Raw genomic sequence first — 19,808 nt, 5'->3', positions numbered from 1 at the left:
TCAAACATCAATAGTGCGCATTATACATGGGGCAAATAGAAAAAACGCTCACATTTTATAAATGTATGCCCCCATCTAGTGGGCATGAAAAAGACGTACACTTTCACTCCAAAATGCCACCGCCACCTAGAGGTTATGATAAAGGTGTGCACTTTCATTCTAATATGCCACAGCCAGCTAGTGGTTATAAAATAGGTGTAGCCTACACTTTCATTCCAATGTGACAGGGGTACGTATTACTGCATATATGTACAGTTGTGCTCATAACTTTACATACCCTGGCAGGATTTGTGAAATATTTTTTTTTATTTTATTTTTTTTATAAATATGACTGATGACTGAACAACAACCATCATTAATTTCTTTATGGTCATTGTTTTATTTAATGATAATGCTTTTCTGAAATGCCTGACCGTTTAATTTGAATCCCATTAAAATAGAATTAAATGTGTTTTGCCTGGTTTTCTTTAACGAATTCTACCCATCTTGCAAATGCTGCCTGGGTAATCAAAGATATTAGCACAACTGTGTGTTTTCTAATTTACGAAATAAAAGTAGGGCTGTGAATTTTAAAAATAGGAGCAAGTAAATTAAAAAAAGTATTACGTGTTCAAATAAAGTGCTTAACTTCAGAATAATTGTTTGGAAAAAAAACCTAACAAAATACAGAAAATACTTCATGTTTTGATCATATGAGTAGAAGCAAAATCATGCACTGTAAAAATGAACCTCTCCTTGAGCAGTCACCTTATCGTGGTGGAGGGGGTTGTGTGTCTCAATGATCCTAGGCGCGAAAGAACAAGATCACAAATCCAAGCGGACGAAATGAGTTTCCTCCGCAGGGTGTCCGGGCTCTCCCTTAGAGATAGGGTGAGAAGCTTGGTCATCCGGGAGGGGCTCAGAGTAGAGCCGCTGCTCCTCCGCATTGAGAGGAGGATTAGCACCAGATGAGGTGGCTCGGGTATCTGTTTAGGATGCCTCCAGGACGCCTCCCTGGTGAGGTGTTCCGGGAATGTCCCACCAGGAGGAGACCCTGGGGACGACCCAGGATACGCTGAGAGACTACGTCTCTCGCCTTGCCTGGGAACGCCTCGGGATCCCCTCGGAAGAGCAGGAGGAAGTGGCTGTGGAGAGGGAAGTCTGGGCTTCCCTGCTAAAGTTACTGCCCCCATGACCCGACCTCGGATAAACAGAAGAAAATGGAAGGATTGATGGATGGATGTAAAAATGCATTATACATAGGTAGAAGGGTTTTCCAGAATTTTTAGGTCAACTTTGGGGGTGCGTATTATACATGGGTGTGCATTATACATGAGAAATTACGGTACATATATTGATATGTCTACACACTAATTTGCATGCAAAACAGGTTGTCATAATGTTAGTATTTAACATACAGTAATCGATAAATACAGACAAATTTTGTTTCTGGACTCTTCATTTTACATTTATGATGTGCACCACCATTGTTATGTGGGGTAAAATTTCGCTGAAGTCGATTCAATTTGCCTTTTTCTATTCAGATGTGTGAAGTGTCTTATCTCATTCATGTGAATGGTTACAGTATTTATAGTTCTAAACAAGCAATGATTTGTCATGTATTGCTGGATTTATTGCAGTGTGACGGTCCAAATTGACTTGGATTACATACTGAACAAGCAAAAACACTTAACATGTTTGTTTGGTAAAGATCTATATTTTTATATTCATAGTGGAACCTCCCAAATTTATGCAAATTGGATTTCAACCAAACTTGATGTGAGGACGATTATTATAAAAAAATAAAAATAATTTCACACACACACAATACATTTGATGTGTGGGCAGGCACTCCAGAGATGCAAAAATGTATACAAGCAATTAAAATCAGTTTTGCATTTCTCCTCTTTAAATCAATGCATGACTTTGCCGTTTCAGCAGAACCTCATCAAAGCCAAACTTAAAGAAAAATTACATACAGAATGTAGAGTTAAGTCATTAAGTCATCATTAAGAGTTATTGTTAATATGCCGCACAAGAAATGTATTGTGGTCTTTTGACCCTGAGCTAATGAATTGATTAGGGGCAGAGGGTAGCTTAGAATGATGACTAGTGAGGTCGCTCCAGGAATTAAGTCTAACATCTTTGCGTGTGAGTCGCAAACTCTCGCCACTAAGTTTCTCATCCCAGCTCAATGTGCCGCCGATCCAATTAAATACCCAGAGAGCTAGCCGTAGCCGGTGTGGTGGGGGGAGCATAATGGTTGTATGCGGCATACTGTTGAAATGTTTGACATTTTCACATTGTCCTCCTTACAATTACCATTACTTAGGCAAACATTGAGGTCTTTTCAGATGTGCGGCAATCGTGGCTTTCTTGTCATTAGTGCTCTGAGGGTATCTCATTTGGCTGTGTGTGATTTGCTTTCATTCTGTAAAGCTTGTGTGTATTTATACACTATGTTTTTCTGTGTAGATTGTGGAATCACTTCCACCCTTACCACCAGCTTTTGCTTTTTGAAGCTTACTTAAGATAGACCTGTTATTTTTAATATTCAGTTTGAAGTGCTGACTGGTCCCTCTATTTTGTTTGTGTTGTTTCCTCCTTACATCTTGTGTATGACAAGCCAGTAGAATGTGTTGTGTCAGTGTCGCACACACGCACTCAGAGTCTAATGGGATGAAAAGGAAAGGAACTCATCCTAGCATTTCACAGAACAAAGGTGGAATGTGACAAGGCAGTAGACTATATATATTGTGTTGGTGTTACACACAGTGTGGCGGTCCTAATCTGAATGGCACCTGGTGCGAGACCCCACCCCCTTCCACCACTACCTCTACAAGTCAATAAATAGTAAATGCTGCTCACTGAGCTGAAGTCTCACAAGATTTGCTGGCATCTCAAATAATTGACGCTCGTTTGAGACAAGTTTTTACTGAAAATGTTTGTTTGAACTCTACATTGCAAGACTTTTGGGGGGGGGGGGGGGAGGGGGGGTTGACTTTGAAGGTTCCACTATTGTTCATCTCTTATATTGAAACACAATAGGCTGCGGTTGTGTAAAGCAATACAAATTGTATAGAAATGTAAAATAATTAAAAAGTAGAAATACAAGCAAGTGAGCGGATGACTAAATATATATTTTTGAAAGTGTATTATAAAAGAGGTATTACGTTTCGATTTTTACATTTAAACTGGGGACAATCAACTTTTGATGAAAGTCAAAAAGAAACAGAAGCACGTTGGCAGATGTGAATGTTAGCAGAATGCAGATGCTCACAAATAGCTGGAGTATTTTCAAGTGTTCTTACAATGAATTTAAGTTCCATCTGACTGCCCAAATATTACCCATGCCCCTCCACCGCTCTGCACACATTCACATTTCAAACTCCAAAATGTTCTCATCAAATGATCCTGACGCAGATGGCTTTGCTTCCTGTTCTGAGGTACAGTTCAGCTGGCCGACGCTCTTGAACTCTTCCTCTGACGATGCCTGTTTGAATGGTTTCCCATCTGAGGCTGAGGCGAGATGATGTAGACCCTCTTTGTGCCTCATGTAGACCCCACTACGACGGCGAGCGCAGTGTTAATAACTGATGAGCCCTTTGACACAAAGATGCTTGACATGCTCCTCAGGGTCCGGACTAAAGACTTCCCTAACAAGCTCTTGCACACTCGCCAAGGGCCATATTAAATCCAAACTTCGGCACCTTTCCTAATTACTGAGAACATACGCATTGCCAAGAGCCTCTTTCTTAACCTGGGATGAACTCCCCCCACTCTCTCTACAGCACTGCAAACCTTGAGTAAGGGATGATATATGAAATGCACAATTCAAATCAGGCTGACGGAAAGCAATTACTGTACTTGGGAAAGATCGTTCTCTTTAGGAAAAAGGGAGGAAGGAAAAACAACAAATTCCAGATACAGTGTACGTTTTCTCAACCTCCTCTTGAGTACTGCTCACTGTTATCTTGTTTTATTTGCAGCCGCCCTGCTTCCCTGTCCCTATAGTGGTCTCCAGTCGCATTCTAACTGTTCTCCATGTCTCTGGGCTTCTTTGGCCGTCTCCTTTTCCCTACCCGTGTGTGCTGCATGTGCACTAAAAGGCAAATGAGGGTTATTTCCACTATGCTGGCATGATGCCCATTAAAAGCCTACTTGGAGTCAAATGGCTGGATTATCCCAAAGAACGGCAAAGCTTGGATCAACAGTAAGAAAATAATTGTTAGTGTTGTGATCTCCTGCAGTCGGTGAAGTGTAATTTATGTTTAAGCCACTGAGTTGCAAACACTGACAACCATTGTTCATTGTCCCAGTAAACATTAATTGTCTTTTAACTACTGTCATGAAATAAACTGTGATTTTAAAACAAAATATTTTTCAGCAATGCGTTGCACACAACAAAATTAACAGCAACAGAGACGTGAGAGCTGTCTGGGCTGGTCCGCATGTATTACAGACCATGAAGGCCTGCTGCACACCAAACCACGTGACCGGACGCAACTGAAGTGGACCATCGCGAAAAAATTAAAGTTCACTCTTTACCAGTGGACCCTTTGCCACACACATCTACTACCGTGCTACAACGGTGTCATGGTCTGTGTTTTGGTTTGGGTTGTGTTTAGTTTTGTTCAATGTTTTCCTGTGTTCCATGTTTGTCGTGTGCTCATTAGGTTGTTGTGTCCACCTGTTCTCGTCTACTTTGTGTCGACCAATCAGCTCTCTCTAGCCACTCGTCTTGTCCAGGTGTTCCTCGTTGTCTCGTCAATTTGTTTGTATTTAGTTCCCTGGTTTCTTTCAGTTCTCGTCGGTTCATTGTCACATGTCTTGCCATGTCATTGTCGCTCAGGTATTTCACCAGTCATGTCTTGTTTCTTGTTTTGGGTTCACTCAAGTGTTTCTTTGTTACTTTGTGTTTAGATTTTGGACTTTGTTAAGTTAGCATTTAGACTTTTTCCTTATCTTTGTTTTCGGAATTAAATATTATTATTTTGAGATTCCCGCACTCCTGCCTTGCCTCCCTGCTTCCCTGCAATTGGGTCCGCCATGTTCTTGCCTTGCCTTGCGTTCCTCGCCTTCGCCCTAACCATGTACGTGACAAATGGAGCAAATGCAACCCTATTTCAACTTTTGAGACTCCAAATACAAGATGCTGTACTGTATTATTTTTATTGAACCACAAAAACATGGTGCTATTGTCAAGAAAGAAGTGGATAGCTAGATAAGGAAACAGTCAAGAATAAGGAGATAATGTGGATATTTTATGAGGCTGTTGGCAATAATCGAACACCCCATTCACTGACTGCACCCATGCATTTCAGCGACAGACTCTTCACACTTTGCTTTTTGCCACAGGTAACTATGAAATGATAAATATAATTCAGTAAAACAAAATAAACATACATTGCACATATGCCATGTACAACACAACCACGGTCCTCCACTTTCGCCAGCCAATCACAGGGCACATACAAACAAAAAAAACATTCGCACTCACATTTAGAGACTTCAATTAACCTACCATGCATGTTTTTGGGATGTGGGAGAAAACCGGAGTGCCTGGAGAAAACCCACGCAGGCACAGGGAGCACATGCAAACTCCACACAGGCGGGTCCGGGGATTGAACCCCGGACCTCAGAACTGTGAGGCAGGCGCTCTAACGTGCGGCCAAATTATATACAATGTATTTAAATTAATGTCTATTGCTACAGGTACTCTATGTTTGTACAGGCTCTTTATCAGGTGTGAACTGGCTCATTCATTCATTCATCTTCCATTCTCAGGCTAATCAGGGTTATAATAGTTTGGCATTTTCCATTATAGTTAGTTTTTATTTCGGTTTGACTTGTTTTTTTAAATTCAGTTTGAATTAGTTTTTAGAGCAGGTTTGTTAGTTTTTATATTTTTAAAAATGCTTTGTTTTAGTTTAGTTTTTGTTAGTTTTAGTATCGCCGTAGTTTTAGATGTGTCACAACATACAGTAAAACCATTCATGAGACACATACTGTAGTATGGCCTTTTGTATGTGTTAATATGTTTAAATTACTTATTACTTATTACAACCCAAATTCCAATGAAGTTGGGACGTTGTGTCAAACATAAATAACAGTCATATCAAATCAATTACTAAAACTGCCTTCTACCATCTGGAGAACATATCCAGAGTGAAGGCTTGCATGTGTCAGACGTGGCAGACCAGGAGAAGCTCATCCATGCTTTTATCTCAAGTAGACCTGACAATTGTAATGGTCTCCTGACTGAACTCCCCAAACAGAGCATTAAACAGCTGCAGCTCCGGTTCTGACAAGAACAAAGAGGTCAGAGCAATTCTCAAATTCTAACTGGCTTCCAGTCAGCTTTAGAATAGATTTTAAAGGTCTGCTACTGGTCTATAACTCACTAAACGGTTTAGGGCCTGAATATATGAAAGAAATGCTAATGCAATATAAACCCAGTCGGGCTCTGAGATCGACAGACTCAGGTCAAATAGTGGAGCACAGAGTCCAAAGCAAACGTGGTGAAGCAGTATTTAGCTATTATGCTGCACCCAAACGGAAGAAGTTGCCAACAGAAATGATGTCAGCCCCAAGTGTGCATATTTTTAAGTCCAGGTTAAAAACTCTTCTTTTTTTCTCATGCTTTTTAGAACATTTCCACTTTTAAATTATATTTCTTGCACTGTACGCTGTTTTAATTGTACTTTTATTTTTTTTCCTCTTTGTTTTAAATGTTTATAAACTGTTTTTTTATTTGTTTTTAAATGCTTTTAATCATGTAAAGCACATTGAGTTACCTTGTGTATGAAATGGGCTATATAAATAAATTTGCTTTGCTTCTTATGACATTAAGATTGACTGTGAAGTTGATATTTTTTTAGGTGTCGTTTAAGCACATGGTTGCTTTCATTGTTTATATTAGCGGCAGAAATCGCAAGAGGAACTCACAATAGAATTTGATATTTTACAATGGGGCAGCAATGAAACGAAAATGGATATTTTGTTAAGAAAACCATCAACAATGCATCGTTATATAGAATACACATATACGGTACATACGCTACATTCAATATAATTTAATCGCATTATATACTGTTGTTCATAATGTTGTTTGTTTTTTATGTGACAAATTAAGGAAGCAGACTTTTGTAGGGGGTTAATGAGAGCAACCATTAACCATTCAGTGTGCCAAGAGGCTGTTGATTTATTCCGGCAGCTTCACACACTTTCTCAGTAATGTTGGGTACAGCCGCCAGCAAGTTAAGTTAATAGGTATGTGTAGAGTGTAACGATGAGAGCTGTTGATTGCTCTGCTGATGGGCTGGGTTAATTATTAGGAGCAGGAGTCTCACATCTTTCCTGAATTAGTCTGGATTAATTGAACGCTCTCCTTGGCGAGTGTGTGTATGTGTGTGCACTTAAGTGGCAATCCTCTATCTGTCATGACCAACAGCCATCTGCCTGCTGTAAGCTTTTTCCATTTTATATGTCTTTTATCATTAGCTTATCAACCGCCTCCATCTTGCGTTGTAGCAAAACAAATCTTCTTTGAAATTCACTCGGAAAATCAATTAGTAACACAATACTGCACTTTTCCCCTCCCATATGCAATCTTCCTTCCTTCCCTTTTCCCTCCTGCTGTTAGGAGTTTATCCTGAGTGTGCATTTGTGAGTGTGTGTTGCATTGCCAGGAAGTGAGCTTTGTCTTACAGTATGTTCACCCCAGGAAATTATTATTATTTTTTTTTAATTTGAGCACCAAATTCAATCTCAACTCTGTAGTCGGTGGTAGGCGCGAAAGAAAAACAAGTTGAATCGGCTTCAACCCAGAATAATCTTTGTAGTTCATCCGTCTCCTCCTGGACCCCCAGTGGCCAACATTACAGCGTGCAGATGGTCAGGGGAGATTTAGGAGCTACAATTCATCAATCTAACTGGACAAGCGCTCTGGAAAGGTCTCATCCAGCTGGACCACCATCCCCTTTGGACACGTCTCAGTCAGGCTTTTGCCCTCCCTCTGCCTCCTCAGGCTTTCCTCTGACACTTTTTGGGAGCGCACATTCTGACAGAAAAGGTTTATTTGTTTGCCTTTGGACTGGACCAGTGACAGGGGAAATTAATTAAATCAGTTAGTGTTATCACGTTTAATGCTAATTACTAACCTTAACCCCAAATTAACTGGACAATTGTAAAAAAAAAATAATAATAAAAACACAGTCAGCGACACGCATGTGCACACAAGTCAATTGATGCTGGCACAAATAAAAAGAACAGCAACAGAAAAACTGCCACCCCTGGTGTTCTTATTGGGAAACAACATTTGAGGCGTTTCTTATTGAACCACAAACAACAAGGCTCGATTGTGTAGGGCACAGGTTTCAAACTCAAGGCATGGGGGCCAGATGTGGCCTGCCACATCATTTTATGTGGCCTGCGAAAAGAAAATCATGTGCATCTACTTCAGGTTTCTTGCTTAAATCTGTTGCAAAATTGCAAATTGTCTTCACTTTTAATAACGTTGAGCAATTGCAAGCATTTTTTGTTACCAAACCAAATTTTAAAATCAATTTAACAATAGTTGAACAACTTGTTTTCCTTGACTTTGTATTTCAAAACCTATTATCCAACAAATTTTCTGTGTACACAGTATAATAATATGATTAGGTGATTATTATTCATATGGTTTCACAGTCATAATGGCCCTCTAAGGGAAACCATAACTACAGTGTGGCCCGTGACAAGAATGAGTGTGACACCCCTAGTCCAGGAAGAAGTGGATTGCGCCGGGTACTGCAGCTATATTATAGTAGGAAATGGGCGAGAGGTAAAGAAGAGTGTTGATAAGTGAGAGGCCCTTGACAATGATCGCCACATTCATTGACTGCACTCTTATAGTTCAGCGACAGAGACTCTCCACCCTTCTCTTTAGCCACAGGTACATCACTATATATATATATATATATATATATATATATATATATATATATATATATATATATATATATATATATATATATATATATCAATAGGGTCGTGGGTGAGCTGGATCCAATTCCAGCTGACTTTGAACTGCGCGGCAGCTATGGTAACCACGAGGCACTGTGCCGCCAAAAATGTATTCCAAGAAGAAATTATATTCCAACATCAACTGCGTAAACAAAAAACAAAAACAAACAAACAAACAAAACAATAGGAAGTCAGAACAGAAAGCTTGAGACTTTGCTTCTGTGTGAGGCCGCGCAGGGACTGTGTGGTCATGTGACTGGCTAGTTCTTTTTGATTGGTCAAATAAAAGTAAAGTTAAGGTAGCTTTTCTTCTTGCCAAAAACATTCAAGTATAAGTATGCTACATTAAAAGTGACAAATACAATTTATCCAAAATGATACTTAAGTAAATGTAACAGAGTAATTGTATCTCGTTACTACCGTCTTCTGCCTATTACAATACTAAAGTTAGTTGGTGCTAAACGTTTGTAGAAATTTGTACTAAATTCCTGTGAGGACGAGTTGGATCTCAACATCCATCCATTTTCTGTACCGCTTTATCATCACTAGGGTCGCGGGCGTGCAGGAGCTTATTCCAGCTATGTTCAGGCGAGAGGCGGGGTACACCCTGAACTGGTCGTCAGCCAATCACAGGGCACACATAAACAACACCTTAGGGCAATTTAGAGTCTTCAATCAACCGACCATGCATGTTTTTGGGATGTGGGAGGAAACCAGAGTGCCAGAAGAAAACCCAGGCAGGCACGGGGAGAACATGCAAACTCCACACAGGTGGGGCCGGCATTTGAACCCCGGTCCCCAGAACTATGAGGCAGATGTGCTAACCAGTCGTCCACCGTGCCGGCTGGATCTAAACAAAGGAACTAAATCCTACTTCGTCTTGCCATTTAGATCTGACTGAAAATACAATATATAATATCCGATCCTAGTTTATAGTCCACAGCTAGTTCTAGTAGTGTCATTGAGAAGGTACATTTATAATCCTACTAACCTCCCAAAAATAACATAAGAGTGTACAAATATTACCTCCTCGAGAGGTAAGGCTCTATTATTTATCGTCTTCCCCCGAGGGCGTACAATGATAAAGAGGGTTTACAGTCAGTAGTTCATTGATAGAAGGATGTCAGATATTTTTAATTGTCACGCTATATTTCCGTAACAGGACAAATGAATGTGTAGAACGTTTTTCGAACCAGATGCGGCAAAAGTACTCACACACTGTACTCATGTAGAATTATTGATACTTGTCTAAACAAAAAAAGACAAGAAGGTAAAAGCACAAGTACTGAAAAAAAGTAACAAGCTTATTTTGACAAAGTAAGGAGTAGTCAGTACCGTTATCGTTTTTTATAACTAAAACATAAAGGTAAAAAGTCGTCATACAAACACGAACAAGTACAGCTATCTGAAAAATCTACTTAAGTATTTGTACTTTATTACTTTCGACCACTGTTTTGAACAAAAAAGGAAAGACCCTCCTTGGTGACTCAGAGGCAAGCACATACAGTACCATCATTTATCTCCTGTCATTATTCTTGTCTCCGTACTACCTTCTCCATTTAACTTTGATACATCTAAATGAAAGTTAGTTAATGGAACGAAAGATATACTACACATTCTTCTGTCTGTGATGAAATATTTAGAATCCCCTTGTGCAGTTTCTCAAGAGCAGGGGGCGTAGTTTTTATCTGACCGGGATCTGAAAACACAAAATAATTAATTTCAAGGGTCTTCTTATTTCCTTTCCCACTTGCAATGTGCCACGTTCTATGTAACCCCATTTGCGGGATTGATATTGTGCAATACACAACTTAGAAACAATGTGGCTTCCGTGGCACACCCCTCCAAAAACAAATGGTTTTCTTCCTGCTGGAGGCTGTCTGAAAGATACAGTGTGAGATTGGTTCTGTTGAATAAGAGATGTATCTCTCTTGGTGTAACCATGGCGCCATGACCTCTGAAATATCATTATCTACAGGGGAGGGAGGTTAAATTCTCTAATACTGCTTGAATACAAGTGAATGGGGTACAAAAGGTGTATCATTTTCCCCCTGCCCTGTGGTAGGATGCAGCACACCTAATGGCATCGTCCGTTATTCACAAATATCGGGGTTAATTACAGTGTTTCGGCTTGTCATCACACTTGAAATATAGAAGGGAGTTTAATCGTTTACTGTTCAAAGACATACATACCAAGGTGGGGGATATAAAATTATAGGGTTTTGAAGCCTGTATTCTGGTACTGTGATATTTACCTCTCTAGTTCTTATTCTAATGCAAAGCAGCATGTAAGCATGGAATAAATTAACAATGAAGCTCCAAGTAGCGATGAGTGGGCCCTCAAAATGATGATCAAACTTTGACAGAATGTTCCACACACATTAAATAGCGTCTAAAAGCTTCACAATATACTGTAGCATCTGTCTAGAATACCTGCTTCCTATCGGGGCTCAGGAGTTTGTCAAAGTACGAGTCCAAGAATTTGTCCAAAATGGCTGCTTTATCCCAAAAGGACTGAGACTTTTCCACGCATCCTGTTATTTATAGACATGTCCATCATCCACCCAATTTGGTGTTGCTCAATCAAACTGGTGTTGGGGCAAATTTTGTTCTTCTTTCTGGAGGGCTTTCCTGATGGGGTTGTGTTGGGGACACGTACATATTTTCTCTAGGATACACAAGGGTGTAAAAATTGCTGAGTTATCAGGTCAATCGAGGCCCCCAAAAAGGCTCTTAAGAATTTAAAACGATTCCTCCAATTCATGTGACATGTCCCATGTTATGAGACACAGTTCAAATATGTGCTTGAATAAATATGGGCTTCGTAATGAATTGAGGAACATTTCATGTTGTTCATCACTTCTAGCTGCTTCATGGTGTCATGATTTTTACGCCTATATTTTTTAAATAACTAATTCATAAACATCTAATTTTATGTACGTTTGTAATGTAGCAAAATTCTTTTATATTTCACTCAGGGTCTTCTACAGCTTGAATCAATATTTCACTTGCATCGGATGTAGAGCAGTTGTCTCTCCAGTGACTACCAGAGACAATTTCAGATGTTGAACTTCCTGTTGACCAGAGCAACAAGGATCAGTGCCTTGTTTGTTGATCATACCTTGCAGCCGAGCCTCCTGTGATCTATATCGGATTGTTGATTTTGACCTCGTATCGATGTGTATCCTCTGCTTATTATTGCATTTGTTGCAGACACATTTGTTAGTCCGCAAACATTTTTGGCAGTAGAAAAAAACTTCATCAAACTGACAATGCCACCCATTGATTTTCTATATTACTTGTCCTTATTAGGGTTGTAGGTGAGGTGGAGCCTATCCCAGCTGAATCTGGGCGAGAGGTATATCGTAGACACATATAGACAAACAACCATTCACACTCACATTTACAACCTATGGACAATTTAGTCCTCAATGAGCTCAACATGCATGTTTTGGTATGTGGGAAAGCCGGTTGGCATAGAGGCAACCAACAAGAGCATGGGAAGAACATGCAAACTCTACACCGTAAGGACTGTGAGACAAATGTGCTAACCACGACTCTACCGTGCTCCATTGACAATCCCTCTTGAAACAATTCCGCCAGTTCTTGTTGAGTTCTGTGTACTTCAGTTTCCTCCCAAAGTCTGAAAACTTATTTCAGTTTCACTGAAGAATGTCAATGTGATTCTCTGTTTTAGAATCTGAATAAACATACAGATGATGGATGGACAAAATCGATAGTGTTGCGGTTCACATTGTTGAGTTTCATGCAACTGACGTGGGATCAGTTCTCGAACAAATTTATCACACAATCCTGTTGAGATTGACCAGCCCATGGTGTAGTTGAGGAATGGATGGAGGGATGGATGGACTAACTAAAATCCTCTCTTGACTATTTTAAGTCTCAAGTGGGAGAGCAGGTATTAAGTGGGAAATTGTGCAATTTCATCTAATTGGTCAGAAAATTACTATTTACTGTAACTACTGTGTCTTTGTTCATCTATGCCAATTATGTATAGGGACAGGCAAAAAAAATGCTGTTCCACTAAAAGGCAGAAGCTACAATTAACCCTGTTGCCTCTCTTACAACAGAAAAAATTGTGCTCAACTAAACAGGCCCTGATTTCACGCAGAGAAAAAATAATAATAAGAAAATAAATAAAAAATCATCATTATTTCAGTTTATATGCTTTTTGTGATATTTTTATTTTGTAGTGTGCCATGAGATTTTTCTGATATCAAATATGTGCCTTTGCGCAATACAAGTAAGGAAACACTTCTCTCTATGACATCAGAAATCTGTGTTTAAAATTGACCATGCGACCGTTCATAAACTTGTTCAATTATAAAACTAATAAAAGTCTCTCTATGCACCTCCCTCTTTGATCAGGGATGCTCACAGTGGCACCAAAGGGTTTCCCCTGCACAGACGCTGAGAGAACCTGTAACCCCTGCCTGGATGCGGCCAAAGCCTGCAACCTCAACGGCACCTGCAAGAGGCACCGCTCCGCCTATATCGCCACCTGCAGCAAGGAGGACCCCAACAAGGGGGAAACTTGCAGCAAGAAGCGCTGCCACAAAGCACTACGACTCTTCCTGGACCGCGTGCCCACCGAGTTCAGCCACCGCCTGCTCTTCTGCCCCTGCCAGACGGAGGGCTGCGCAGAGCGCCGCCGCCAGACCATTGTGCCCGATTGCTCCTATAAAGAGAAAGAAAAAACCAACTGCCTGGAGCTGAGGATGGTCTGTCGTCAGGACTCCCTGTGCAGGTGTGTGTGGAGGGGCTGTGAGGGGTTCAGGGAACGAGTTGCGCAAGTGCCAATGGGAAATGAGCTCTCATAAAGTGGCTGAAGCAGTGGCCTAGTATGCATTGCCAGCACCCTGGGAAGTCTGGTATTAGCGTCCTCTAATTGATGGATGCTTTTGTGGTCCACCAGTGCAGTACTGAGCCTTTTGGAACCTTGTGGAAGACTGTTTTTGATTTTTCTTTTGGCAATGCACAAGTGAACCTAAAAAAAGATTGAGTTTGAGAATTTTTAAAATTAAATCTTACACATTACTACGACAGCTACTTTTACTATATTTTTGTCTGATTTGGGATAATTATGCAGGCGGATGACTGGTTAGCACATCTGCCTCACAGTGCTGAGGACACAGGTTCAAATCCAGCCTCGCCTGTGTGGAGTTTGCATGTTCTCCCCGTGCCTGCGTGGGTTTTCTCCGGGTACTCTGGTTTCCTCCTACATCGCAAAAACATGCATGAAAGGTTAATTGAAGGCGCTAAATTGACCATAGTTGTGAATGTGCGTGCGAATGGTTGTTTGTTTATATGTGCCCTGCGATTGGCTGGCGACCAGTTCAGGGTGTACACCACCTCGTCCAGAGTCAGCTGGGATTGACTCAACCACACCTGCGACCCTAGTGGATAAGCAGTATGGAAAATGGATTGATCCATAATTATGCATTTAATGCCAAGAGGCAGCCGTGGAGCTTCCAAACCCAACCCCCAAAGTTATGCCGCTTGCGAGAGCCCCCATGACGGCAGAAAATCATGGCTCATCCATCCGTAAGGGTTGGTTCATACAAAATCATCTTTTGTCGGCTTAAACTCATTTCAAAACATGCACAATTCAAACTCATGAATGACAAGTGGGCTCAGCTTCGCCCAGCCGCCAATCATGGGGCGAACTTTAGTGAGCAGGACAGGAAGCAAAGGTTTGCGACTCGAAGATTGACCACTTTCATCTATTCTTAAGGCTTCTTATATTTAAAATGTTCTTTTAATATGCTCAAAATAAATCTCATTTGTATGTCTGCATAGCCAAATGCAGCCTTATGGGGGTCACAAGCCAGTGCAAACTGTAGGCCGCTCCCAAGCCCGGATAAATGCAGAGGGTTGCCTCAGGAAGGACATCCGGCTTAAAACTTTGCCAAACAAATATGAGCGTTCATCTAAAGAATTTCATACCGGATCGTGGCCCGGGTTAATAATGTCCGCCCCCGGCACAGTTAACCTGCAGGGCGCCGTTGGAAATTCAGCTACTGTGGGTCGAAGACGAAGGAGAGGTGGAAAGCGGGTTCTTAGGCACAAAGAGAAGAGGAAAGCACAGAGCCTAGAATTGTATGCGGGGGACTATGACAGGAAAAGCGCGGGAGTTGGTTGACATGATTAGGAGAAAGGTTGATGTATTGTGTGTCCAGGAGACCAGGTGGAAAGTCAGTAAGGCTAGAAGTTTAGGGGCAGGGTTTAAATTAATTTACCATGGTGTAGATGGGAAGGGAACTGGTGTAGAGGTTTCTTTAAAAGAAGAGTTAGCTAAGAATGCCTTGGAAGTGAAAAAAGTATCATGATGATTAAGTGTTGTGCGGCTTTTCGGGAATAGCTGAGACAGGCTTTCGGTGGACAGGAGGAGCTTCCAAAAGACTGGACCACGACAGCCAAGGTGATCAGAGAAACAGGCAGGAGAGTACTTGGTGTATATTCTGACAGGAAAGGAGAGAAGGAGACTTGGTGGTCGATCTTCAAAGTACAGGAAATCATACAAGGAAAGAGGTTAGCTAAGAAGAAGTGGGACACTGAGAGGAGTGAGTAGAGAAAGGAATACATGGAGATGTGACGTAGGGCAAACGTAGAGGTGGCAAAGACCAAACGAGGCATATGATGACATGTATGCCAGGTTGGACATGAAAGAAGGAGAAAATGATCTCTACAGGTTGGCCAGGCAGAGGGATAGAGTTCGGAAGGATGTGCAGCAGGTTAGGGTGATGAAGGATAGAGATGGGAATGAGTTGACTGGTGCCAGTAGTGTGCTGGATAGATGGAAAGAATACTTTGAGGAGTTGATGCAAAAGGAAAATGAGAGAGAAGGAAGAGTAGAGGAGCCAAGTGTGGTGGACCAGGAAGTGGCAATGATTAGTAAGGGGGGAGTTAGAAAGGCATTAAAGAGGATGAAAAATGGAAAGGCAGTTGGTCCTGATGACATTCGTGTGGAGGTATGTAAGCATCGAGGAGAGGTGGCTGTGGAGTTTTTGACCAGCTTGTTCAACAGAATTATATCGGGTGAGAAGATGCCTGAGGAATGGAGGAAAAGTGTGCTGGTGCCCATTTTTAAGAACAAGGGTGATGTGCAGAGCTGTGGGAGCGACAGAGGAATAAAGTTGATGAGTCACACAATTAAGTTATGGGAAAGAGTAGTGGAGGCTAGACTCAGGACAGAAGTGAGTATTTGCGAGGAACAGTAGGGTTTCGTGCTGAGAAAGAGTACCACAGTTGCATTACTTACCTTGAGGAGGTTGATGGAAAAGTACAGAGAAGGTCAGAAGGAGCTGCATTGTGTCTTTGTATATCTAGAGAAAGCCTATGACAGAGTACCCAGAGAGGAACTGTGGTACTGCATGCGGAAGTCTGGAGTGACAGAAGTATGTTAGAATAATACAGGACATGTATGAGGGCAGCAGAACAGTGGAGAGGTATGCTGTAGGTGTGACAGAGGAGTTTAAGGTGGAGGTGGGATTGCATCAAGGATCAGCCCCGAGCCCTTTCGTGTTTGCAGTGGTGATGGATAGGCTGACAGATGAGGTTAGACTGGAATCTCCGTGGACCATGATGTTCGCAGATGACATTGTGACCTGCAGTGAAAGCAGGGAGCAGGGGGAGGAACAATTAGAAAGATGGAGGCATGCACTGGAAAGGAGAGGAATGAAGATTAGCCGAAGTAAAACAGAATATATGTGCATGAATAAGGGGGGGTGGGGGGGGGGGGAGTGAGGCTACAGGAAGAAGAGATAGCAAGGGTGGCGGACTTTAAATACTTAGGGTCAACCGTCCAGAGCAATGGTGAGTGTGGTCAGGAAGTGAAGAAACGGGTCCAAGCAGGTTCAAACGGGTGGAGAAAGGTGTCAGGTGTGTTATGTGACAGAAGAGTCTCTGCTAGGATGAAGGGCAAAGTTTATAAGCCAGTGGTGAGGCCAGCCATGTTGTACGGATTAGAGACAGTGGCACCGAAGAGACAACAGGAAGCAGAGCTGGATGTGGCAGAAATGAAGATGTTGAGGTTCTCTCTAGGAGTGACCAGGTTGGATGAAATTAGAAATGAGCTCATCAGAGGAAAAGCCAAGGTTAGATGGTTTGGAGACAAAGTGAGAGAGAGAAGACTTGGTTGGTTTGAACATGTGGAGAAGAGAGAGTGAGTATATTGGAAGGGTGATGAGGCTGGAGCTGCCAGGCAAGAGAGCTCGAGGAAGACCAAAGAGAAGATTGATGGATGTAGTGAGGGAGGACATGAGGGCAGTTGGTGTTAAAGGGAAGATGCAGGAGATAGGCTTACATGGAAAAGGATGACACGCTGTGGCGACAAGCCGAAAGGAAAAGAAGAAGTATGTCTGCATAGCCAGAGCCACAGCTATGAGGTTCATGAGGTGCTGAACATTTACGTTACGTGTGTACGAGCGCGTGTGGTCGAGATGTGGTTGTAACGGTTCACAAAATAAGTTATTTCACTTCACGCCAAAATGCTAAGCACTCTGTACAAGTGTACACAAGGTGACATTGTTTGGCGATTTTTTTTTTTTCTTGCATCATTTCAGGCTTTTAAGTAGGTTTTCTACCTGACTCTGATAAGGCACCTGTGACTATTCTCAATAAATTTGAAAATCGTACAAACATGAATTCAGTAGATCAAATCAAAAGATGCTCACACACTATAGATAAAACACACACACAAAAACCTTTTCAGAAGATTGATTTCTATAAATAAAACTAGTTCAAGGTGTACCCCGCCTCTTGCCCGAAGATAGCTGGGATAGGCTCCAGCACTCCCGGTTCCCGAGTGAGGATTAGCGACTCAGAAAATGGATGGATGGATGATTCTTTGTTATGTAATCATCTAGTACCCTGAGATGTTGAATTTGGGTTTTTTGGTTAGCTGTAATGTATAATAATAAATTGTGAAAAAATTCACAGTGTGTAGTCAATCAATGCAATATGCGTTTAACATTTTGAATTTAGCTACTGAAATAAATTACACAATTCATCCATCCGTTTTCCGTACCGCTTTTTCTCACTAGGGTTGCAGGCATGCTGGAGCCTGTCCCAGCTATCTTTGGGCGAGAGACGGGGTACACCCTGAACTGGTCACCAGCCAATTGCAGGACACATATAAACAAACAACCATTCACACCTACGGGCAATTTAGAGTCTTCAAATAACCTATCATGCATTGTTTTTGGGATGTGGGAGGAAACCGGAGTACCTGGAGAAAACCCACGCAGGCATGGGGAGAACATGCAAACTCCACACAGGCGAGGCCGGATTTGAACCCGGGTCCTCAGAACTGTGAGGCAGATGTGCTAACCAGTCGTCCAACGTGCCACCCTAAATTACAAAATTTTCAAATTTATTTCGATGCACCTTTATCTTTGTTGCCCCTTAGATATAACTGCCATTTCTTTTTTACTATATGGTTCTACCTATGAAAAGAGCTGAAGTACACCTATCATTATCATTTAATATTAATGGCAACGAGCAAAAAGGGACGAGCAAAGAGTCACTCCTCAACAGCAATTAACTTCCTCCCATGACATTTATGAAGTTTTTATGCTTTTCTGCTGTAACTTTGCCAGGAAACTAATTCAAATTTTAAGGATGCCGTAGCTCTTCAGCACAGGATGAAGTTTTAAGACTAAGTTGTTGAGACAATGCTCAATTAAGCAGAAAAAACCCCATTAGTGGCTCACTTTGACTCCATGGCGACTCTGTTGGATCCAGACAGCCGCGTTCAATTCACACCTAGCCAGCCGTGACATGTCTGCTTGTGTTGGAGCCTCTGAGAACAGGCAAAACACAGTCAATGTGCTGTTCACCCAATCAAGTGTAAGGATCTTTACACTTTCCAGAACTGTGTGTGTGTCCAGCCAGTTCATTAGCCTAATAGCACAAAAATTGTGGGACAGTTGAATAATTTGAAGCATTTAAAATCTCATTTGAGAGCTTAATGAAGTTCGACCGAGTGCCAGACCCTTGAACGTCCACCGCTAAAAATAAAACCCACTGTGTAAGAAGATTCAGAAACAAAAAAAAACAAAACAAAACAAAAAAACGGGAAATTTTCCCACTGTGACAGATGATGAGGCAGCTGATAGGACTATTAGTGCCACGTCTCGGCGGCATTTACATGTTGAATACAGCAAGTTGGAGCAAGCAACGGCTGCCTTTTCTGAAATATACATCGACTTTCAAGCAAGGTTATCACAAGAATTCTGTTGCTTTTTCAGTCAAGACATGATCAACACTGGACAAAAATGTGTGCTCAATGAATTTCAAAAGCAGGGTTATTTTTTATTTTTTTATTACTATTTTTTTTCTATCATACTGAATATAATCCCTCAACGGGAAAATCAACTTACTCTGCTGTATATTTTGTGTGGTGCACCAAACAGAGAACCAGATCATACACATGCAGGCATTCTGAGAGAGTGCTGCACCTCTATTAAGATAGGGTTGGGGTATCAGTGCCTTGCTCAAAGGCACCTCAACAGCAGCCAGTAAGCAGACTAGCCTCTCTCCAAAGCAGGACTTGAACCATGACCCAAAAATTACAAATCCCAGATCCTTACAGATGAGCTCCAGCCGCCCCAAAGTGTATATTATTATTTTTAAATGTATATATACTACTAATTACCACGTTTTGTTAAAAAGCTAACAATTCCAGAACAGACTACTTTAGTGTTACCATTTAGCAATAAATGGTTAGCTGTGGTAGCTCCTTCCCCGCAGACTAATTTCTTCTGCACTTAACTGGATGACACCATATAAGCAACATAATG

The 19,808-nt window shown here is 41.4% G+C and overlaps 1 protein-coding gene across 3 annotated transcripts in view; it reads left to right on the top strand.

Moving 5' to 3' along the window:
* LOC133475015 (GDNF family receptor alpha-2-like) overlaps nucleotides 1-19,808 on the top strand; it is a 90,825-nt gene that overhangs the window by 36,943 nt on the left and 34,074 nt on the right. For all 3 annotated transcript variants that reach the window (XM_061767293.1, XM_061767292.1, XM_061767291.1), the window contains exon 4: nucleotides 13,375-13,753. In XM_061767293.1, the coding sequence (XP_061623277.1) occupies nucleotides 13,375-13,753 (379 nt within the window). The remainder of the gene's footprint in view (nucleotides 1-13,374; nucleotides 13,754-19,808) is intronic.

The sequence above is a fragment of the Phyllopteryx taeniolatus genome, chromosome 3, assembly GCF_024500385.1.
Source record: "Phyllopteryx taeniolatus isolate TA_2022b chromosome 3, UOR_Ptae_1.2, whole genome shotgun sequence".
Taxonomy (NCBI): Eukaryota; Metazoa; Chordata; class Actinopteri; order Syngnathiformes; family Syngnathidae; genus Phyllopteryx; species Phyllopteryx taeniolatus.
Note: the sequence above shows the minus strand (reverse complement) of the source record. Positions and strands in the feature narration are given on the sequence as shown.